A 24,574-nucleotide genomic window follows, 5' to 3' on the forward strand; every position below is an offset into this window, starting at 1 on the left:
CTTGATGGTTGTGTATTATCTTGGGTTAAGTGCTGTCTCATTTCTTTACAGGCCACCAGCTGTTTCCCGTTGAGATCATGAAACGAGGTCGGCTTCCTAGCAGCAGTGAGGATTCTGATGACAATGGCAGTAAGTGCTCCTTTGTTGTGGTTGGAGTGCACTAGGTTATGAGTTTGTTGAAACCATATTTTAATGTGATATTTTACATAACAGAGGTATTTTGCATAGCAGCTTGGTCACAGAAAGCTGGAGAACACAAATATTAGGAAACTGTTCTAAAAAATTTTCAGAATAGGTGAGCTGTAGATAACAGGATCCCCCAAGACTTGCTGTTGATTATACAGTGTTTGATAATAAGGTGAAACAAATAATTTTTTTAAAGGTCCTTTGTGGTGCAAGCAATACAGCTTATCATTAAAAGAACAGAATTAGCACATCAGTGCCAGAATGTCAATCATTGTGCTTAATATGCGGTCCTAGTAACTCACTAGATCCTCTATTCCATGGCTTTCCGGTGGCTGGAGCTACTTGCAAGAATGTTTTGTAAACTGACTAGGTTTATGAACTTCCAGAGATGGACCATTATGGTCGCTTCTTGCCTGGAAACAAGGAGAATCCTGACTACGCTTAGAGGACATGGGGATACGTCCAGAATAAAAGGGTGTTTCTTACAGCCAGTCAGAAAACAAAGCCCAGCTGTGTGTATACATACAGAGATTACCTAGGAAAAAACAGATGTGGAAGTGCAGTGAGCAGGTTTGGGGCCACTGCATCATGGACGCTGAAGCCTCTCAGGATGACAGGTCAGAGGTTTTATCATTATGTCACACATCATCTCAGATCTTATGGGAAATTCTTGATTTGAGGTCTACAGATGAGCATAATGCATATGTTGGATTTGTGTCTCAAACTACGAAGTAATTTTAGACAATAGTAAAGAAAAGCTAGAATGAAGCCAAGTGAAGCCTGGAAAGAAAATGCAACAAAAGCAAGAGAGGAAGGAAGTGGTATATACTTGAAATAATAATTTGGAGAAAATATTAATAAAATCTGACAGGTATTTATCAAATAAAATTTAACAAATACATTTTGAATTATTTGACAAGACCTACTACTAAGTTATACTTTATTATTACATAGAAAGGTGATTATCAATTTGTTAGTTAACACTGTGTAATAAATAGTACACAACTACTTTTTTCCTTTAACTCACAGCGGGCATAAAAACACAGGTATTTTTTATCCTAGCTAGCTGTTTTAGACCTCTGACTAGCATGTATCAGACTCTTGTTCAAAAAATGAGTATGATTATTAGAAAAACACAACTTCATTTTTGAAGAGATGGATATTCCAATATATAAAGCAGTGATATAATGAAGTAACAGATGAGTGAACTTGTTCTACTGAATTTCAGACCCAGTCAACTGTCACAGTTTGAAACTTCAACTCAAAGATTATCTAGTTGAGATTCTACTTTAAAAGGTCCATGATACAAAGAGCAGAAAGGGGTCAGAGTAAAAACCAGATGAAGATATAAGGTGAAAATGGCACAATGATCAAAGTGAAATACAAGGAGACTGTAAAAAAGGGAGTTTGGGGGTGGACGGAGGGAGATGAAAATACACTGTATATAGAATTTTGAGGGTTACTTTCTATTCTCTATAGAAAGATATGTTTGCTTCTTTTTCATCTAATCTTCTTTGGAAGGATTTAAATTGTTTTAACAATGCCAAAACACTTGTTCCCGAATCCAAAAATAGCTTAATAGATTTTTCAAACTCTCCAACTCCATGAGGTTCTCCCAGCTTTATTAAGGGGCCAAATCCCAAAAGCCCTTACTGTTTATCTACTCCTTATTCAGGCAAACTCCCAGTAAAGTCCGGTTTTTCTTTTTTCACCTTCTCCACTCCTTTTTTCACACACTGATTTCTATAGCAGTTTGCCTATGTAAGGGTTAAGTTGTAGGTCCTGATATTAGGTCTACATAGGCAGACCCCCACTATTGTCAGTGAGATTCCACATGGGTGCAGGAGTCCACCTACATAGCTCCTGCTGCAGGATCAGGGCCTAAAAGCCTGATTCAGAGTCCACTGAAGTCAGTGGAAAGTCTCCCAATAACTTTCTGTTGGGTTTTGTTTAAGCTTTAATTAAAGACCTCAGGATCTGGCCTAATAATGCTTTGCACATATATAGTGTCTTTCGTCCCAGATGACATGTACCCATGTAGACCAGATTAGAACCAGGATAATGCCTTTGACAACTGCATAAATTACAAAGCTGGAGAATACAAATATCTTGTTTGATTTGCCCGAACAAGAATCTTAGCACAGTTCCTTTCCCATTGGCTGCTCGGTTTTCCATACTCTCTTAATTAATATAGTAAGCATCACAAGCAGTAGTAAATGTTTGAAGAATCATAGTTCTAGGCCTTGTTCTCCAAGTTGTAAATTTGCCAGTGAGTGGGATAAGAGATCTTACTCTCTCTGCTTCACCTTCTCATGCTTTCTTCTCTTTGGTCAGGTTATTATCTATTTTTATTATCTTAATTTCCAGAGTCAGAGACATAATTATTTTATCAGCAATCTCTTTGATCCGCTTCACTAGCAGTACTTGCGACAAGCATTTATTCTGCAGTTTAGCTAGAGCCTCCCTGTGTGATAAAGCACTAGATAGAGAATTCTCTGAACTTTTGCCTCCTCGTTTTTGTTGAAAGATTTCAAGCTTTTTACAAACCATTTTTCTCCTCAAAGACTTCAGAAGCACAAGACAATTAAATCTACTATTCTAAGCACTTCAAACAGCTGTCTTCTAATTGAAAAATTAAAATTTTAATCAACACTTAGTTGGAATCCTCTTGCCTAACATCTGCTTCTCATCAGAGTCACTCGTGCCTCTTGACCTCCCGTGAGCTTAGTGCACTCATGCCACATTGAATAGTGCAGAACTACAGCTTTAGAGTTTGACATTGCTGTTACTGAACTAATTGGCAGAATTACCACTGGGATTAATGGGTAGGATTGGGCCCCCAACTGTCAAACCCACAACCAAAGGATGAATAGTCTTTCAAGAGACAACTCAATGGGAAAGTGTGGCCAGGCATTTTGGCTTCAGTATGAGCCTGACTGTGTATAATTTGGGGCTAACTTGTCCACTGATGACCCCTTAGTGGCTGACCCTAACTTGTCCACTAATGCCTTCCCTAATAGCTTTTACCTTAAAGGGAATATGTGCCTTGTTTTCCTGAGAGCAGAAGCCTACATATTCACAAGGCAATAATAATAATAATAATAATAATAATTAATAAAAAACAAGCATTTGTCTCTCATTAAGACTTAAATGTAAAGGTAGAGTTTGTGTTTTAATAGTTTTCTTATTTTAAAAATCAACAGACTATGGTGTAATTATTTGCATTTAGCTTAATACATGGAAGCAAGGCTATGAGTTCAGATTTTGTATAAATGCATTCTCAGAGAATGGGAAACATAATACCAGGTACTGTTTGAGTGACAGGGAAACTATAACCCTATGACTAGGGCCCTGCCAAATTCACGGCCATTAAAAATGCATCATGGACTGTGAAATCTGGTCTTTTGTGTGCTTTTACCCTATACTATACAGATTTCATGGGAGAGACCGGTGTTTCTTCTGCACTGCTCCTGGCAATGGCTCTGCCTTCAGAGCTGGGCTCCCAGCCAGCAGCCACCGCTCTTTAGCTGCCCAGCACCACCGCAAGCAGCAGCAGCGCAGAAGTAAGGGTAGCAATACTGCAACCCTCCCCCTACAATAAGTTTGCAGCCCCCTCACAATTCCTTTTTGGGTCAGGACCCCTACAATTATAACATTGTGAAATTTCAGATTTAAATAGCTGAAATAATGAAATTTACAATTTTAAAAATCCTATGTCCATGAAATTGACCAAAATGGACCATGAATTTGGTAGAGCCCTACCTATATATAAGGTCTGGATGCAAACACAACCCGAAACACATTTTCTTAAATCCAAGTTCCCTTTCTCATGCTTCTGCTGCTGGAGGATTTGCTAATCCATCAACCTCACCTCAATTGGCACACCATTACAATCATAATAATAATTGTAGTGGCATATTATGATGTGATGATCCTTGGCGATGAAAAAACACACTCATCATCAAAACATAAAAAGCAACAGCCTCCCCTCTCTAATCAATGTCTATGTTGCACAAAAAAGAAAATATTATCAATAACTGTCCAATTACTCCTCTTGAACCGTATGATCCCTGTGGTGTGTTTACAGCAATTTCACACAATTACACTATGTGCGGCACTAAAATCGTGAACGTACACTATCCACATTAAGTTAATGCAGGTTCCCTCCTGTTCTCCCCTCTCTCAGCAGTATACATCTGAATATTTTATTACCTTTGACAATGCACACTTGACCTTGCATATGCACATATCTCATTTTGTGCCACTCCTCTAAAAGTGTGGCGAACTCATGGATCCCATGGGATATTTCATACTCACAAGGCCCACTTTAGTTCTTTCCTGTTGTGAAGTCATTCCACTGCAGTCATTTCTGACATTTTATTTGCAAATGTTGTTGTAGACAGAGCTCTCTGTCAACTCTGTGAAGCTCAAAAGCTTGTCCCTTCCACCAAAAGAAGTTGGTCCAATGAAAGATATTACCTCACCTACCTTGTGTCTCTGAAGTTTTATTGTTAGATTAATTGCAGATTTTCAATGTCTGTCTGAGTACCATCTGTATTTGCGTCCATATCACTATGCGATCTTGTCAGATCTTACAGCCTAAACAAAATTGGGTATGCTCAGTATTTGAACAGAAGCCTTGTAAGGAAAACTCACAAGAGGCAGCAATGATGAATAAGGATATGATTATGTCACGGCAGTTACTGTTGCCATGAAACCATGAATTTTGCCATTTATATGGACCCTGCTGCCACACATTAACAGTCTATTTGCTTTGATCAGTTGTGGTGCATTAACAATTCATTAATTTGCTGAGATCTAGTCCTCTTTGAAACAGGGCTAGATTAAAGTGAACTAACAAACTGTTAATGTGCGGCAGCAGGGTCTACAGTAAGAGTCCATTCATTTGCTTTGATTAGTTACTGTGCATTAAAAGTGCCTTCATTTTGATCAGCTGCTGCACATTAACAGTTTTTCATTTAATTTGATCTAGTCCCGTTTCAAAGAGGAATATTAGACCAAAGTGAATTAACCAGCAATGTCCACAGGGTTGCTGTGACTGCCATGTGAAATATCTATTTTTTGCCATGATTGTGCCACGAATTTTGTTTATTTTTACCATGACAAAGTTGTATCCATAGTGATGGCTGATTCAGTATATGTTTCTTGTCCTTCTCAAGTGTACTGAGCTGATACCCAAGCACACTGCATAAAGGCAGTATGCTCCTAAAGATGCTGTCTTTCAGATTACTGTTTATTATGTTATCGTGCCCAAAAGCATATTAGGCACTTCTAAGAAGGCATATTCGTTGTCGTATACATCTTCAGATAAGATGTGAAACTCTGTGGAAGATGAACACATTGAAGCTGTTAACGGCGAGCACTCTACAGTATACACTATCTAATCTGGAAGCAAAATTGGAGGCACATTCAGCAGAGGTGGTCACTGCAGAAAGACAGGCCATTAAAGCTGAAAGTCAGGTAGAAACACAAAAGATTCAAAGGATTTAGAGCTAATACCTAATTAACACCAGACCTGGGATCTCAATGAGGAGTTCTTTTGCTTTGGAGAAGCAAGCTGAAATGCAGTGTAACCAGAATTGCACTCTAATATCATTGTCCTGGTCATCCCTATAGGTAACCTGACATAGTAGAATCCAAGGTAAACAATACTGATTTACTTAATATAGGTTTTGATCAAGAGTCGATGTGTATCCTAACTTCCCTGTGAAGAATCCGTCTGAAGAACGTGGCTACTACTAATGGATATTTGGTCGTTGTAATGAATTATCTGGAAAGGAACAGAAACAAATATGTTGTCAGATGACAAAAGGGGATTTTGTTTGAGATGGAGAGAATCCCTTTCCCCCATATGGAGGGCCTATAACTCAGGCAAAGTGAAGAGTTTTCCAACTCTGAAGATGTGCTTGTGGCCATTTTATACCCAACCAAACTGTATGGATAAAATGTCCAAAACTGAACTGTAATTACAGGTATCTTAATTTCTGAGGGCACAATGTGAGATCTCCAAGGCCTGATTTTCAGAACTGTGCACAACTTCCATTGACATCCCATGATCATCACCTCAAAAATGAGGTCTTTTTAGTTTAGTGTTTAAATATGGATTTAGGTGCTTGATTTTAGGCTCTCTCAGTTGAAAGTTTTGGCTTAGGTGACTTACGCTACAGAAGATGATGTATGCTTTCTGGGACAAAAAGTCTGCAAAGTAGCGTCTGGAGAGAACCAAGTCAAATGGCGATGAAAGATGAGAAAAATGAGGCACCTGTCTTCAAACTGCATGTAAAATACCTTTTATATTATTCATTTTCAGTCTTTTTTTAATTAGACCACTGGACTGAATATTAACTTATTTAGTAGTCATAGGTAGGGCCCTATCAAATTCATGGTCCATTTTGGTCAATTTCGTGGTCATAGGATTTTAAAAATCGTAAATTTCATGACTCAAAAAGGAGTTGGGGAGGAGGGTTTGCGGTATTGCAACCCTTACTTCTGCTCTGCTGCTGCTGGTGGCTGTGCTGGGCAGCTGAAGAATGGTGGCTGCTGCCTGGGAGGCCAGCTCTGAAGGCAGAGCTGCCGCCAGCAGCAGCACAGAAGTAAAGAGGGGGGGCATGGTATGGTATTGACACCCTTACTTCTGCACTGCTGCCTGCAAAGCTGGGCCCTCAGTCAGAAGCTCCCCCTCTCTGGCTGCCCAGCTCTGAAGGCGACAGCACAGAAGTTAGGGTGGTGTGGTATGGTATTGCCACCCTTATTTCTGGGCTGCTGCTGGCGGCGGGGCACTGCCTTCAGAGCTGGGCGCCCAGCCAACAGCCACTGCTCTCCAGCCACCCAGCTCTGAAGGCAGTGCAGAAGAAAGGGTGGCAATACCATCACCCCCTAAAATAACCTTGTGACTCCCCTGCAACTCCCTTTTGGGTCAGGACACCCAATTTGAGAAACACTGGTCTCCTCCTCTGAACTCTCTATAGTATAAGGTAAAAGCACACAAAAGACAACATTCCACGGGGGGAGACCAGATTTCACAGTCTGTGACGTGTTTTTCATGGCCATGAATTTGGTAGGGCCCTGTTTATAAGAAATGGTATGTGGACTTATACGTGTGCAGCTGTTTTTACTAAGTACAATGGGGAAATTAGCCTCAGATACTCTACTGCTGTTTACTTTGTGCCCTTCATGTTGGATTTTCATCCTGTAGTTTGACCATTGGCCAGTTGAGATATGCCTGAAATAGGGCTTTACTGTGAAGAGTGGCAGCTCAGGCAGCAGACAGGGAGACTAAGCATTTTTACTTCTCAGACTGCAGATCTTTCTGACAAGTGTAGTGTTGGCAGCAGAGTCTACTCTACCTCAAAGTGAGTCTGGAAAGAGTATAAGCAGCTGGAAATGCCAGCACTTAGCAAAAACAGCAGCCAGGCAAGCATCCATGTCAGAAATGTTTTGCACTGTTATCCTGCTTGGTTTAGTGATGTAGCAGAGTTGTATTTACAGTAGGAAAAGTGTGTTTAGACTCCCAGTGTTCTCAAGCTTTGAAGTGTTCAGAGGCTGTAGCAGCCTCTAGCTCTCTTGGGACACTGCTGGATGCCTTACAGGTGGTTTTACAACAGTGTTATGCATGATATACAGTATAACTGAACATCTTCATGCTGAGTGGAATATTGGTGGATGGGGAGAATTTGCTAAGGTTTTGGATGCACTTTGGTAGTGCTAAGGACTTCTCTGTTTTAATGGGCTTTCTAAAATCAAAACATATTTTTGATTGGTAATTTCACAAATTGATATAGTTAGAGACCATTATTTTTTCTTTTCCTTTTACAAATTCTAGTTTTTTCACAAGTGTGAAACATATGTCTCTTCTCTAATTTCTTGATCACAGTTTTCTTCTAATACTGAAGGAGCTGTATTTTTGTGATTTCATTAATAGTGTACAAGCAAAAAAAAAAAAAAGATATGGCTTTGGCTAATGTCAGGCACGTAGTCTCTGCAGATAATATAGGAAAGTTGCTCTACTTACATCTTCCTATAAGTCTCGTTCCTTGTCTCTCCAGTGCTGTGGTCTGCCAAAGCCTTGCTTCTCTTAACCAGAAACTGTCCATTTATTTTTAATTATGCCTAGTTAAATAAGTTTTCTGATGAGGGAAAACAAAATGCAGACTTGAAGTAAGGGGCTGATTTGCGTCTCATTGAAATAGTGGGATTTTGCAGGCCCAAACAGACCGATATAACCCACTGTAACACCCACGAGGCATTTTTTTTGGTTTAAAAAAGGAGTTTTCTAGGGGTCTCTGTTCCCAGTAATGCCTGGATGATTTGTATGCTTAACTATCAGTAGGTGTTAATGTTAGCTGAATACATACATTACCTGTTGATAGGAAGTATATAGGTCCCTTAAGAGTATATATTTATATCTGATTTTCTAATGCTGATTGGATTGTGTATTTTGGGTAATGTTTTGTTGGTTTTGAAGACTTAGTGTATCCCTGTGATTTTATTTGTAGGTTAAATACAGTACTTTGATCAGACCATCCTCTCACTGCTCGTAATAAAGTGTCATGGTCATACATTAGTTATAAAGATTTCCTATTAACTTGTAAACCAGGCTTATGAAGGTGTATTTTAGGGTCAAGCTGCCCACAGAACAATTTGGCCCACTTGAAGAAGGAAAGAGATGTTAGGATGAAGGATTCCAATTTTCATTACTTCTCCATTGTTTCTATACCCAGGTTGATGCGCTGCAATGCCTGCTACACTTTGTGCTTTGAAATTGTGCATTTCATATTCACAATAAAATGTGGATTTTGGCATGTGCAACAACTCTGATGGAGTTACCGTTTGTCATCAGTCTTCCATCTGTTATAGAATTAATTCATGTAGTATACAAGAAAGATTTTCCCCAAGGTAAATTGTTTAGTTAGGAATGTTTTATTTGTAAAATCCCTAATGGTGCAGACATTTGATTGATTGATTAATTTTTTTACAAAGACTGGAGTTTAACTGTAAAACATTGTCTTGATCTTTGATGGCTTGCCAGTCTCAATCACTGTCTTTTTCTCTGAAACTGGGGAAACATGTGAATTACTGTTGGGAGAAGACTATTTTTTAGAAATACATTGGTGACATAGAAGTTGTGCAGCTTTAATGCTGAGGATTTGTTTTGTCTGAAAAATACCAAGAATCTCTCTAAAATACAGATTCATGTGTTCTTAAGTTTATCTACAGCACATATGATACAAAAGTACCACATTGTTTTTAGACCTGCTCCACAACTTTTATTTTAGCAATGACAGGTAGTCGCTTTCCTGTAGTCCAGGAATGTTCTTCAGTACATGTAATTGGACATAAAAATCAGGTAATTTATCAGTGAAATATCTGTAATTGCCTGTGAACTTTTTCTTTCAGTGATTATTCAGAGATCTCTCTGCTACCAAATTTCTACTAAAGGGTGGAAATGAAAAGTGATTTGCCTTTCATGCTTCCTTCTTTTCCCTCTTGTGGTTTTCTTGGTTATTTCAATAATATTGTTCCTGGGTTACCCAAAGAATGGACAAATTTAACTAGTCAAACCCCCTTTGTTGAAACGCTGTGGCTGATCCTTGTTCCATTGAATCCAGTGATATCTTGCCATTGATTTAATTGGAAGTAGAATCAGATCTTTCCTTTTACATATTATTAGGACTAGTTATATTTAGTCCTGTTGTGTCACTTCTTTTGCTCCTTTAATTTGTTGCATTTGTGTTTCTAAATGATGTTATCTAAATCTGTTGATGTTTGCATCTGTTATAGTGCATGCTTAATAATTATTTATGTGTTTGTTTATTCATTAATTGGATGTTTTTCCCTGTTAAAATGAAACCTGTGCGAGTGGTCACTTGTTAACTACAGTTGCCTGTCCTAATGGTCAGTAAAATCTGAATTCAGCCAGAAGTCCCCCCACGTTTACTGCACGGTTTTATAAACCGCCTGTTCTGTTGGCCAGAAAAAAAATCAGCAGCCCCATTGGTACCTGTTATTAAAAGGTTACACTATAAATTCATCATCTAAAATGTAGGGTGTGGGAGGAAACCGTCACTCTTGAATTATATAAGAAACTTCGTGCTGTCCTTCATTTTAGGAAGTGATTAGATTTTTGGGAGAAAATATCAACCACAAATATACTCGGTAGAGGTCTGCTCTAATTTGAATTATTCCTCCCAGAATGGCCAATCTTGTGTAAAGATTCTCTATTAACAGAAGCATGTAAGAGCAATTTAGGAAGTAGTATTAAGATTTAGGAAATGGTGATAGGATTTGAGTCTCCATGCAGCACTAAGAGGTCAGGTCAGTGGCATAGCTGTAATGTTCTGCACTCTTGTGATTAACAGAATTACATTTAGGAGGATGTTTTGTTTTGTAGTGTCTATTAGTAACAGAACTGAGAAATACTTTGAATTAACCAAAATGGTATTAATGAAACAAACGGAGACAGAAGATATGCCAACGATTATTTTTGTTCCCCACCTCCAGTAGCTTCCCAGGGACACACACACACGATTTGAAAAATCTGTCCGTTAGCAGCTTGTTCAGAAAAAGTCACATGCTTGCTTACTGTCAACCTCCAATTGATGTAAACGTATCACTAGAGCTGAATTAAAGCACATAGTTAAAAATCCAGAAGTATATCACATTGCTACTGTTCTAGTTTTGCCAGATGCATGTATCACTTGTGAACAACCACAGAGGGAGAGGAATTATTTAAGCTCAGTGCCAACTTGGACACAAGAACAAATGGATATAAACTGGTCATCAGGAAGTTTAGACTTGAAATTAGACGAAGGTTTCTAACCGTCAGAAGAGTGAAGTTCTGGAACAGCCTTCCAAGGGGAGCAGTGGGGGCAAAAGACATATCTGGCTTCAAGACTAAGCTTGATAAGTTTATGGAGGGGATAATATGATGGGATAGCCTAATTTTGGCAATTAATTGATCTTCGATTATTAGTGGTAGATATGCCCAATGGCCTGTGATGGGATGTTAGATGGGGTGGGATCCGAGTTACTACAGAGAATTCTTTCTTGGGTGTCTGGCTAGTGAGTCTTGTCCACCTGCTCAGGGTTTAGCTGATCACCATATTTGGGGTCGGGAAGGAATTTTCCTCCAGGGCAGATTGGCAGAGGCCTTGGGATTTTTTTGCCTTCCTCTGCAGTGTGGGACATGGGTCACTTGCTGGAGGATTCTCTGTACCTTGAAGTCTGTAAACCACGATTTGAGGACTTCAGTAGCTCAGACATAGGTTAGGGGTTTGTTACATGAGTGGGTGGGTGAGATTCTGTGGCCTGCTTTGTGCAGGAGGTCAGACTAGACGATCATAATGGTCCCTTCTGACCTTAAAGTCTATGATTCTGTGAACTGTAACAAACTTCCAGTTACTAGCTGTGTTACTGGCAGAAACTACAGAATAAAACAACATCTTGTTAATGGAGTTTGTCATTCTGTTCCTTGAATGCAAAAAACAAACAACTCCTCCCCCCAATATGTAAGAAAAACCAGCAGTCTTGTCCACCTATGAATTAGAAATCTCAGTTCTGCTAGATTGCTGCTGCAACAGCCTAATTAGCTAAATATTTCAATAGCTGTGACTGTAGTTGATCAGACATGAATGTTTTTGAGATTGGAAAAATGTCAAGATCTGGACAACTAGGTGCAAAAGTGTGTGTGGCTGTGTAACTTAAAGGGGCAAAGTCAATTGGAAAAGCATACTTCTCTGAATAATTTTTACTTATATGTTTAACAATAACATCTAAATACTATAATTGAAAGGAACTAAAGAAAAAAATAGTTTAATGTGGGTTTTTTTTTCATTCATTTGCTTTGTGCATTTGTCAGTTCTTTGTGGTTGGTTTCACTATTTATCTTGGATAGCCAGTCAGAGTGAAATTCTCCGCTGTGTTAAGGTCCAGCAGAAGACCAGTGCACCACTTAAGTTTCACTTAAGGTCTCAAAATAGGTTTTCAGGGAGACTTAAGCGGTACATAAACCTTGTGTTGACTTTCTGCACATAAATGAATCACCCTTACTTACTTTCTTCTGTTTTGTGTGGATCTTTCACGCAGCACAAGGAAGAGAAAAACATTTTACAGTATCAAAATGTGATTATAAGACAAAACAAAACAACAATGACAAGGAGGACTCAGGGTCAAATGAAATACCTGCAACGACTTCAAGTATGTCTCTGTGGGTGCTTCACTGTATGAACGTATGCACCTGTGCCCTCTTGACCGGAAATAATAAGTAGCAGCGTTTTCAGGTTCATGTCTGTGCAAAGCAGTGCCCGTGCTCCCAAGTGAGGGCATATAAAGAGACAGGGACCCCAAAATTATTAGCTTTTACATTGAATGTGTCCCTTTATATCTCTGTTTTCTGATGGGATTATCCTAAAGGATAGGATTTCTATCCAGTTGCTACACACACTGACTTAACTTGTGCCACTGTGAACATTCCATGTACCATCCATTGTTTACCACTCTGTAACAGAGCATTTTTTTAACCAGACTCACAAATGTGTTACTACCTGAAGATAGTGGGATGCCAAATGTTGTAAAATTATAGCTTAGTGGATGCTTCTGTCCAGCAACTATGTATTACCTCTTTTGAGTGACAGTCTTGTGAAGTCAGTTTACATTGAAAATAATTTTTTGTGCTCCCAGTAGAGGGAGGATTGAAGACCTGTTCTTATTCAGTGTTCATTGCCATATTACTTGCATACTACTGCAGGTTTCTGCTGAGTGATGTGAGGCAATACTGCTCTCATGGTCCGCAGCTGAAGCCTACAAATTGCTCCCAGCACTTACTAGCCGAGACAGCAAAGAACTGAGTATTAACCTTAAGGCTATTGTGCCAACCCTGCTTTGTTTGTTAATGTTTAAGGCTCAGAGCTGTGTAATCTTTGCAGTGTTATCTCTGGTTATGTGGACACTCTGATCTCCCCATTACATCCTCTGTGTCAACTTCTGTGCTTCATTTTCCAGTCTTCCCTCCTCCTTTGTTAACCACCATCATGCTAATGTGTTGTCTCTTCCTTTGACCATTGTCATATAGTTTGACGTGAGTAACATTTGTATACCTTGTCATGCCAATAAATGTCATTTGATTAAATTAAATTGATCAGCACAGGCTCATCATAAGCAGGTTTTGGTCACAGGTTTTGTGACAGCATTTCTAGTGAGATACATCCCCCCCCCCCCCCCCCCGACTTCAGATAGAATAATCTTCCTAAAGGCATCCACTCTGAAGAATGCTGGGACCCGGGGAAATAGTTGGTCCTGAGTATAGTGGCTGAAGAATTCTACATACAGTAACTCCTCGCTTAACGTTGTAGTTATGTTCCTGAAAAATGTGACTTTAAGCGAAACGATGTTAAGTGAATCCAATTTCCCCATAAGAATTAATGTAAATAGGAGGGGTTAGATTCCACGGAAATTTTTTTCACCAGACAAAAAACTATATATACACACAGTATAAGTTTTTTAAACAAATGATTTAATACTGTACACAGCAATGATGATTGTGAAGCTTGGTTGAGGTGAAGTTAGAGAGTGGAATATTTCCCAGGGAATGCCTTACTACTAAATTATGAACTAGCAATCAGCTGAGCCCTCAAGGGTTAGCACATTGTTGTTAATGTAGCCTCACACTCTACAAGGCCGCATGAATGGAGGGAGGGGAGACAGCATGGCAGACAGACACACACACCCTGTGTGTGGGGGAGAGAGATGCGCATTGCCCCTTTAAGTACACTGACCCGACTCTAAGTACATTGCCTTTAAAAAGTTGAGACAGCAGCTGTGGTCTCTCTCTCAGTCCTGAGCCCTGACCTGTCCCCACCCTGCTCTATATGGAGAAGAGGTAAGAGGGGGGGGAGGGGGACACCCTGATATTAGGCCCCTCCTCCCCCCACCCCTGCACAGCAAGCAGGAGGCTCCCAGGAGCAGCTCCAAGGCAGAGGGCAGGAGCAGCACATGGCAGTGGGGGGAGGCACAGCTGAACTGCCGGCATTTGATAGCCTGATGGGCAGCTGCTCCACGGGGGAACTTAGGTGAGCGGGGAGCTGATAGGGGGGCTGCCGATCCACCCTGGTTCCAAGCCCCCCACCAGCTAGCTGCAACGGGCTGCTCTTCCTGCAAGCAGTGGACAAAGCAGGCGGCTGCCAAACAGCGTTATAAGGGAGCATTGCACAACTTTAAACGAGCATGTTCCCTAATTGATCAGCAACGTAACAATGAAACAACATTAACTTAACAGGAACGACTTTGAGGAGTTACTGTATAAAAAACCCCATGACCATGCTCGGTAATTTCCTCATGTCAGGAGACAGACAGACATCATATAGTCTTAGGGTTCCTGGGTGTGGAATGGCTTTCTGTTTCACCTTGAAAAGAACTCCATCCTAAGAGAAATCATGGGGACAAAGTATGTTCTGCATGGATGTGCTGGGACATCAGTACATTAGCTTTGAAGATTTCATCTCAGGCTATCCACAGATCTCCCAGATAGTTTTTAATCCTAAGGAAGTGATTTGTGTTTGGATCAGTATTGCTCAAATAAAGAACTGTTGTGCCATAGATTTTCTAATATGATGCCTATAAAAGTGTCATTTTTGCAAAGTCAATAAATGTAGCTGTCGGGATAAAAAAAATTCATGGAAGTGATCACAGAAGTGCTAGACTGAGCCAGCAGTTTTCCCCTGCTTGTTCATTATGAAACAGTCTTTTTGAGATGTGTGATAAAAGGCTGAATCTTGCTCTACTTAGTCAAGTAGTATCATTGAAGTCAACTGGCCTACTTGTGTGAACAGTGTGAGCAAAGTCCTTTTCTGACTGATGAAAGCACTCTTTTCAGTTGATCATTTTTATCCCGTAGGCTTGTCCACCTGGTCCCAGCATTCCAGATCACGACACCGGAGGAATTCATGCTCCAGACATGAAGACCGAAAACCTTCTGAGGTATTTCTGGAATTGTACTTGCACTTTGCTACCTCTGTCTAGTAAAACACACACGTGCCTTGTTAAAGAATAGATTTCTTCCTAATCATATTTTCTTTCCTTTTCTGCTCCATCTCAGCTGGCACCCAGCAACCTTTCCTCTGGCCGGGAGTTCAGCTGCTACCACAGTCACTGCCAGCACCAAGTTAGTTTTTAGCCATGAATACTGGGCTAGTTTGGCACCAGCCCAGCATAGCTCTGAAATTTCTGTCTGTCTTTCTGTCTTTCTGTCTGTCTTTCTGTCTTTCTGTCTTTCTGTCTTTCTGTCTTTCTGTCTTTCTTTCTGTCTGTCTTTCTTTCTTTCTTTCTTTCTTTCTTTCTTTCTTTCTTTCTTTCTTTCTTTCTTTTAGTGGTTTGGGTTATTTGTTCTTGATTTATGGTGAACAGTAAAAGTTTATTTTTAGTAGTTTCATAGCCTTTATTTGGCCTTAATTAATAGTTTTTATTTGTTAACAGACTTGTCAAACCAGACATCTGTCTCTTTTAAGCTTCATACGCAGTGCTTTGAGGAATTCAAATCAGGAAAGGAAATGTAAATCAATTTGGACTTTTTGGGTGGGTCAGTTGTAGGCACCAAATGTATATGACCCACTGCAGATGCCCTTGCCTGAACTGGTCTGAGACCGTCATTAGACCTCAGACTGCACTGTGGCTCAAAACAAGGTATTAGCTTCAGAAGGTGAACTTTCTTGGGTTCAGTCATTTTCACTGTGTCAGAGTATTTTAAATGCTGCAGGGCTGATGTTGGGGGAGAGGCATATTTAGCTAGATTTCATGATGACAGTATACTTCCTTCGCCCCAGGGATAATCAGTTTTTCATGGGGGTATTATGTACGCAAGAGAGCCACTTGACCATCAAGTAAATGACCAGAGATAACTTTTCAAACCCTGATCTTGTCTTTCTTGGCCCAGTCTTACTTTGTGGTGATTCTTTCTCCCCGCCGCCACACACACATTAACCTGTGGCTCTTCCAATATTCTGTTTTTTCCTCCCTTTGCCTTTCTTCTAAGTCTGAGAGGTCTTTCTCCCACTTCCCCCAAGCTCCTGTTTGTTCTTATTTCTTGTATTGTCTCTGTCTGCGACAGCATGCTATGCTGATTTCAGTGTGCCAGCAGATAAGTGGCACTCACTAAACTCACAGGGTGAAATCCTTGCCTCATTTGAAGTCAGTGGCAGAACTCCCATTGACTTCAGCAAGGCCAGGATTTCACCCTCTCTCTATCTCTGAAATGCTGCATGCCAGTTCTTCAGAGATAATAATTTTGTAAACTTCTTTTGGCTCCAGGCATCTTGATTGCATCAGAAATTAGCAGAGCAGCAAGGACAGTGACACAAGGCAGAGAGTCTTGGAAAGGATTTTCTTGATGGTCAAGTATTCCATTAACAACTTCTTGTGCGGTAGCCAAAATAACTAGCCACAAGCTATCAGACTGAAAAATTTTCATATATTGTTTTTTACTCAAATCACTAGAAGTCTAAAACCCTATGGCTGGCTCTGCTAGTTTACTGGGAGAGCAAGTTTGTTTTGTGGATTCTGTTTCATTTCTTGATTGCAACCTCACAGGACTGATAGTTTAGATTTTTTTAAAAACCATTTTATTGTATTACATTACCTATATTCACCCTTTTCTTCTTTTCTTGATAAACTCACAAATTAATACTTAATTGTGGTGGGATTTATTCTTACAAAAATGTAGACTTGCACCTGAAATTCAAAAAATGTTATCACTGGGTGTAAACAGTTTTGAAAAATAAAAATAAGTTACACTTGGATGTTCCCCAATGAGAAATCCAGGGCAAAACAGAGAGAATGAGAGTGGGGGAAAAAACATTTGGGCATATCATGTGGCCAAGCTTTTTATACTGTACTTTACTATAGAGATTTTTTTTACTAATGATCAGACTAATGATTGGTTCCCTAAAACATGTAAAAAAATTATAGATGATGTATTGTAATTTGAAGTGTTTTAAGGGCATGAGAAAGAAGGCACTATCCCCAGGGAAGGCAGCTTTATGATTTGTGTCAACCACAATGGATGCACATACCTTACAGATTTGTGCTTTATCCACAGCCAGACACAACTGTTGTCAGATACTAACTCAAAACAGCCAATATGGAAGTTGGATTAGGAATTCAGCACAAGAGTATCTGTAAATTTGAAGTAAAGTAAAGTAAATTTGCATCATTAGCAATGTTTGGAGAGTCTAGGAACAGTGTCTTGCCTTCCTGAAAATCTGCCTGAAACTTCATAACTATACAGAATGGAGCTGGATATGTGCCTTGCTGATTATACCTGCCATAAATTGATGAGTTTGCATATGAACTTTTCTTGTGGTTTTCCTGGCTGGTGCTGGATGGGCTGATTCCCTTGTTCTGTTTGGCAAAGGGCTTGGTTTACAATCTTACATTCTAGTTTTCATTGCTTGTTTGCTTTAAAACCCTGTTGCACATCCGTTCCTTTGTATGTGGCATTAATTAGTTAATGTATGTAAAGAGCTATTGAGATGAAAAGGGTGAAGTATTAGTTATTACTGTTACGTAGCAGTTTTGGTTGGGGGGAAAAGGGGCAGGGAGCGCTGGAAGATGTGTAGGCAGGTGCTGTCTCGCTATTCTCATGCCTGTGATATCACCCTTCAGTTTCTGCTTCACTGAGAGGCAGTAGCAAACCAGGCAGAATGGAGCTGCCATAGCAGCAGCACGGCAGACTCCTCACGAGGGTGAATCCATTTTTATTTCCTCATATGGCTTGTTAAAGACCGCATCCCTGCTTGTTTATGGCTGATAACCCAAAACTTGCCAGACATTCTGCAGGTTTTAGAGGCTGATACCTTGAAAAGGCAAAGTGGAATTGTGTGTGTTAAAGTGCAGATGGTAGATGAGCAAACGCTAGTGCTGAATGTGGAGGTTCCCCAAGAGATCTAGTCTGAAGCTCATTTTAGTTGATCTTTAAGGTAATTTAAAAAAACACAACAATTCAAGACTAGCTGCCGTGCTTAGAATTTGCTATTGCAGCTGGTCACGTTACGGTCATATCTTGTTTACGATCACAGAGGATTTTTAGAATTCTTTTAGATTAGGGATCTTGTAATCTGAAAAACACAGGGCTTAGTCCTGGTCCTATTTAAGTCAGTGGGAGTGTTGGTACAGTGCTCACATGGAACCGGATTGGGTCCATTGTTATTAGTGGGTAATGCTACAGTTTTGGTGCCTGATCGTGAGAAGCTTTGAGCACCCCAATTCTCATAAACTTTAGAGGGAGTTACAGGCGTGGGGCACCACTCAGCCTTATGCTTCTTTCACAGTGTGAACATTAGGAGTCATAGAGCCGTCAGCCGTATGTCTTTTGTATCAATGTCCCCTTCTCTCTACCCCCTAATGTGAAGTTAAATGGCTGTCCTGTAATAGGCTGTTAGTTTGTGTTGGTACAGTGACCTTGTTATGCACTGCTCCATGGTTACCCTGGAGCTGTGAATCATAGAGTGTAAATATCAAATGTCAGTGTCTCTGTTCTTTCTCTTGGTTGGTTTCTTCGCAGGTGTTCAGAACGGACTTGATCACTGCCATGAAGCTACCCGACTCCTACCAACTGAACCCTGATGAGTACTATGTGCTGGCAGACCCCTGGAGGCAGGAGTGGGAAAAGGGAGTTCAGGTGCCAGTTAGCCCGGGGGCCATCCCCGAACCAGTAGCCAGGTATAGTTTGGAGAAATATAAACAAACATATATACGCTTGGGCCACCAGTTATACATCTGGCTGCCTAGGCTGTAAATTAATATGTAACCATCTAGTTAGAAATGGCCTGATTTTCAGAGGTTGTGAACAAATCCTTTGCCTCCTATTAAAAGCAGTGGGCATTGCAGGTGTTCAGCATTATTGAAAATCTTGCCACTTCTTTTTAGGTAGCTGAATATGAATATAGAAGCCAAATTTAAATTACAGACCTTGGAGAAAACTGCTGGTTTTAATTTGGTTTTATGAAGTTTTCTAACCTTTTTCTGTTTACTTATAACTTAAATTTAGCTTGCATGTTGTGTCTTGTTTCAAATGAGACTGTATGCTCCTTGGGGCAGGGATCTGTTGCAAACATATTTATTATGTAAGGTAACTTCATTGTATTTAGAACGATTCATTAATGCGTGTAAATATTGTTGTTGTTTGTATTGTGGCAGTGCCTACAGGCCCCAGTCATGGAACGGGAGCCATTGTGCTAGGCATAGTACACACTCGCAACAAAAAGATGATCCTTACCAAGAAGAGTTTTCACTGTTCCATAGCTTAATTGGCTGAATTCTGTGAGAAGATAAAATAGGGGTGTGGGAAAAAGCAAGAACTGTCACATATCATTGTTTTTTTTTTTTTTTTTTTTTTTTTGAGAAGAATACATTCTGAACCCAAACACAATATTGCAGAATTTTTGGTCATGGACTATGTATGTATATACGTTTATTTGGTAGTCAAAGTTGATACACATGCCTGTTCATCATTAGCCTATTGCAATAACCCACATTGGAGTGTCCATTAGCAGTCTGTTTGTCATGCCTGGGGTGTGTTGTGAGGCATGAGGCTGTAGGCCAAGTGTCTGTAACCACATAAAAAGTGCACCCATAGCTTATTAATGAAGGGCTTATTACAGGTAGAGCCTGGCTGCTTAATGTAAAAAAAAAAATTTTTTTTAAACAGTTTTGGGAGGGTTTATGTAATGTGTCCTTCCACTGTGAAAAGTAGTTGATAGTAAAAGAATAGGAGAACTTACCCTGTTAGATATGTATACGAATAACAAGAATATCCACAGTTACTTTAGATTGGATAAAATTTTTATAAGGGTCATAAACCCTTATGTTTCAGGACATGAACTAACCACTTACTGCCTGAGTCAGGAAGAAACTTTCCCCCTGGGTAAGTTAGTGCATAATTGTCTATACTGGGTTTTTAAACTAACATCTGATGCTGGCCACTGTTGGAGACAGGATACTGGGCCATTGATCTGAGTTGGTGTGGCAGTCTCCGTGTTGTTAGAAAATAGTAGGGAAAATGTTTCTTCTGCTGTTTTGAGTATATTTATTAAATTATTATTTTTGATAGCTATTTTATGTTAAGGTGCCGCTCTCCTGACTCTTTGGGTTGTTTCTCACTCTTCCTACTTCCCAGGAGTCCGGCTTCCCTTTCAATAGCAAGTTGTAGCCCAGCTTACTTACTGTTATAAAAACTAAATAGAGAATAGCAGCTGGCTCCCTCTTTAGTTTTTATAATAGGAAGTGAGACTTGGCAGTGGCCCGGAGCTCAGGAGTTGCTGCTTAAAGCACAGCTGCGCTTCTAGGAGAAAGGGGATACAGGGCAGTTAAAAATCCCACTGTTTCACTGTGCTAGTCCCTGCCTATCTTTCCCATTCTGTGGGGATGGTGGTGTTTTGCTGCAGAATTTGATTTCCCTGCTGTGTGTTGCTATGCCCTATTTTTATATTTTTCAGATAAAAATACTGTACAGACGCTCCCCGACTTACGCAATTGTTCCGTTCCAGAACGCCTTGCATAACTCAAATTTTGCGTAAGTCGGAAATGTATACCCGACCGTTATGCAAAAACAACAACAACAAAACCCCTCCTATTTCTAGCTTACGGAACTTTTTCTGTAAGTGTGGATTTGCGTAAGTCAGGTCCTGCGTAACCCGGGGAGCATCTGTATAACCTCACAAGAGGTGGAAAATACAAACACCAGGTAAAGATCCCTCTGCCCTGCCTACCTTCTCTCACCTCTTCCTCTTCCAGGAAGGAGTGGAGTCATTTGATTCTCTCCACCCCTGCCCCTCATGAGTATTGTGGAAGCATCTTTGTTTCTCTTCCTGCTACCCTTCATGTGTGTAGAGGACAGACTAGGGTTGGTTGGGATTGGAGGAAGGGAGCCAAATGGTCATTATTGCTCATTAATCCCATAGTTGATACCAAAATGCTGTAATGATCTTGTGCATAATTTTAGTAGGAGGAAAGCGTGACTGTAAAGTGAACTAATGACATTCACTGGCAGTTGATGTAGACTAGGAGGAAATACAATACATTTCACAGAGAAATGATTCTTGTTATTACAGTGCCCAGCAGTGAGCGAGGTGCTTTGTAGGAGGAAACAAAGAGACAGAGTCGCTGCCCTGATGCAACCAATTAGGGTAACAAACAATAGGGACGGGATGGGGCGAGGAAGGATGAGGGTTACAGCAATATGTCCATGTGGTGACTCAGTGCTAGCATGTGCTCAAACTGATGGCTCAATTACATGTTTTTGGGTATACAGTAATTATTATTTTACTACTTTACATCATGAAGGTAAAAAAAATTGATTTTTGCAGGTCCTATGAAAATTGGCACTATTTTGGGCAGCATGAGCAGGATGCTGCCTAGAGAGCTATAATTTCCCTATAGTAGGGGATTTAGTGTGTAGAATATTTGGAAAGCAGTGGTCAGGCTAAAGCAGTTTCCTTGTGAGATGTAGTATATAATATTGCAGTACAGTATTATTCAGTATAGTACAGCCAGGGTTGGCTCAAGATATTGGGGCCATTCATATAATGACTGATACCTCCCCTGCTGAAAAGCCCAAGATTCAGTGTATGACTTTTCCCCCCATTCTGCTTCAGATTCCTATGATGTACCAGAACTGGTTTGGTACCATGATGGAGGCTGGACTAGATAAATGTGTCCAGAACTGGATGTGTTCAGATATAGGGATAGTGCATCAAGGGTTCTTGTTGAACAGGAGAGAACATGCACTATGTGCCAGCTAGGCCACAATAGAGTGAAGGACATGCTACTTCCCCCATGGAGCTCTCTCATGAAGTCGCTCATTCTCCACACCATGAGGCACTGGAGCATGGCTGCAGTAACCCTCACACTAGCACTGGTGAGGCTGCCGTGATCTGAGGACTCAGCTGAAGGCTGGGCTCATTGTCTGAACTTGATACAGATTTATTTATTTATTTTATTTATTTACTAAGTTTTATTTTCTGTAGCATCTTTCATACAAACTGAATCTCAGAATGCTTAGAGTTAAATAAAGGAGAGACTGTGGACCTCCTTTGCAAACATCCAGAGAACATTGATGTGGATGGGGCATATGGAACCTGCTACCTGAAGGCAAGGTGTTAGCAGTGCAGCCACTCCTATGGGCTGGAATGCACCTCTGCCCCTGTACACTGTAGATGCGTTCTTTCATAGTTACCGGATCTGTATAGTCAAAGAAATCCAGGCAACTAAAGTGTAGAGCAAGTTACACTGTTTTAAGTGTTTTGCTCTGTCTCCAAAGTCCTTACAAGTAACTGTTAACAACTGTGCTTATGCAGTTTAAACGTGGTTGCAACCAGAATATGCTTTAATTAAATCTGGCTTGCCACTATGGGGACCCCACCAAACCACAATAGGCTATAGTACAGCTGCATCTGAATTTAAAAACAGTGGATGGATTTTGTTTTAAAGTCTGGCTCAGTTGAGGTTTTAGTGATTTTGCAGGGGGAATGCAAATCCTTGTGAGCCTGGATTTAGATCTGAGCAGGTAAGTGATGGAGGGACTGATTATAAACAATTTTATGAATTGTCATTATTATTTCCTTGTGGAAAGGAGTTTAGGATGTCATAGAAATGAAAATAACAGCTATCTATACAAAATTACTGTAAAAACAATAGAATTTAATAGAGAATATTAGCTGGTATATGGAATTTTTAAACGATCCTCTAGAATTTAATTGAGAATTGTATCCCTATTGTAGTGTTCTGTAAGTTGATTTATATCTATTATTATTAATTTAATTCTCATGCACATAGTACTTATCACATTAACAGAATATGGCCTATATGTCTTTAAAGTGTGTCAGTGACAATTCAATTTAAAAGTAGCAAGTACCATGTCCTCTTGCAGGAGATGATTTGTAATCTCTCTTCTCTTAAATCCACCTGTAAGTCTTTTAATGAACTAGAATTTTAAAAAGGTGAATTATTTTTATGTAGCATTGCAGGTCACTTTTAAAAGGTATCTGAATGACTCCTTCTCTGTTTTATGTACCCATCCTTACTTCCTGCAGCTGTGCTGGACTTTGATGCTACAAGATTGCTGGGAATTTTTAGTTGCATAGAATAAGGAAGTGCAATTTAACCCCCAGGCACTAATCGCACAGCAGGATTAAGCATTTCCCAGTCTGTGTTAGGAGATTTACAACCTGATATAAGTAACATCTGTATTTACTGTTTCTTCAGGTTTGTGTCTGAGACAAAAGCAGTCACATTTACAAGACCCAGGAAGTACATCCTTTCTTCAGGTTCTGAGCCTCCTGAGCTGGGGTACGTTGACATTCGAACCTTGGCGGACAGTGTGTGTCGCTATGACCTCAATGATGTGGATGCAGCATGGTTAGAACTGGCCAATGAAGAATTTAAAGAGATGGGTGAGAGAAGCCTCTGGTCTTTTTAACCCTGTAAAATTATGCATGCTGCTGAAGTAGGCTGGCAGTTCTGTGCAGTGTTTGTGGGTGAGAAAACTGGAAAGGAAGAGAGAGGGTGTAAATCATGTACATTAGGATGTAGTTTACTTGTGATCGTATTTTTAAAAACCACTAGCCTCTAAACTCTTATTCCCAAAAGCCCTCAATGAAGGGTGGCATTGCTACGATGGGCTAGATCTGTGGAGAATATCAGACCTATGCATAGCTCCATTAATGTCAGTAGAGTTGCACTTGTTTACATCAGATCACCCACAAGAATTCCCTCAAAGAACCTTTTTTGCTATTGTTTACTTCCTTGGAGATGATATCAAATAGACAATTTAAGTCATCTGACTGTCCATCCATCCTTTTTTTGCTTGCTTGCTTTTCCATGCATCCCTTTCCTAAAATGGAATGAGAAAACTCTCAGCCCCTCTATAGCTAGTTATTTTTTTCTGTTTGTACAGAAGCAGTGTAGTAGACAGAAGTGTTTGGGAGGTTTAAAAACAGAAGCCAGACTGTTTGGGGAGTGAGACAGCAAAGAATTGGCTCAGTGATTCCTTTTGAAAATGTCCCAAACTCTATTACTGTGTCCCTGGTTTTCAAACAGGAAAGGGATTTGTCCTGGTGGGGCTGAGGGTTCCCCCCAAGAAGAGGTTGCGTGTGCAGGAAGGGAAGAGAACAAGACCGCTATTTTAGTATGATGTGTGCTCCAAAAGTGGGAGCATACCATGGATTTTACTAGGGTTACACAGGATGTAAGTCAATGCAGAATTTTCACCATAATGTCTAGATATGTGAGAATATATTGTGCCAGCTAGAAGGGTTTTGGATATTTTCATGAACACAGATAATACTATTGAGTTTTACTCTGTGGCAATTCCCTCATTTGG

The 24,574-nt window shown here is 40.1% G+C and overlaps 1 protein-coding gene across 3 annotated transcripts in view; it reads left to right on the forward strand.

Moving 5' to 3' along the window:
- JADE1 (jade family PHD finger 1) overlaps window positions 1-24,574 on the forward strand; it is a 59,927-nt gene that overhangs the window by 13,847 nt on the left and 21,506 nt on the right. For 2 of the 3 annotated variants that reach the window (XM_074950849.1, XM_074950850.1), the window contains exons 2-6: window positions 52-129; window positions 15,098-15,180; window positions 15,299-15,364; window positions 18,758-18,915; window positions 23,458-23,645. In XM_074950849.1, coding sequence (XP_074806950.1) covers window positions 78-129; window positions 15,098-15,180; window positions 15,299-15,364; window positions 18,758-18,915; window positions 23,458-23,645 — 547 coding nt within the window. In that variant the 5' untranslated portion in view covers window positions 52-77. The remainder of the gene's footprint in view (window positions 1-51; window positions 130-15,097; window positions 15,181-15,298; window positions 15,365-18,757; window positions 18,916-23,457; window positions 23,646-24,574) is intronic. The other variant, XM_074950851.1, reaches the window with a different exon arrangement.

Source organism: Natator depressus, chromosome 4 (assembly GCF_965152275.1).
Source record: "Natator depressus isolate rNatDep1 chromosome 4, rNatDep2.hap1, whole genome shotgun sequence".
Classification (NCBI taxonomy): Eukaryota; Metazoa; Chordata; order Testudines; family Cheloniidae; genus Natator; species Natator depressus.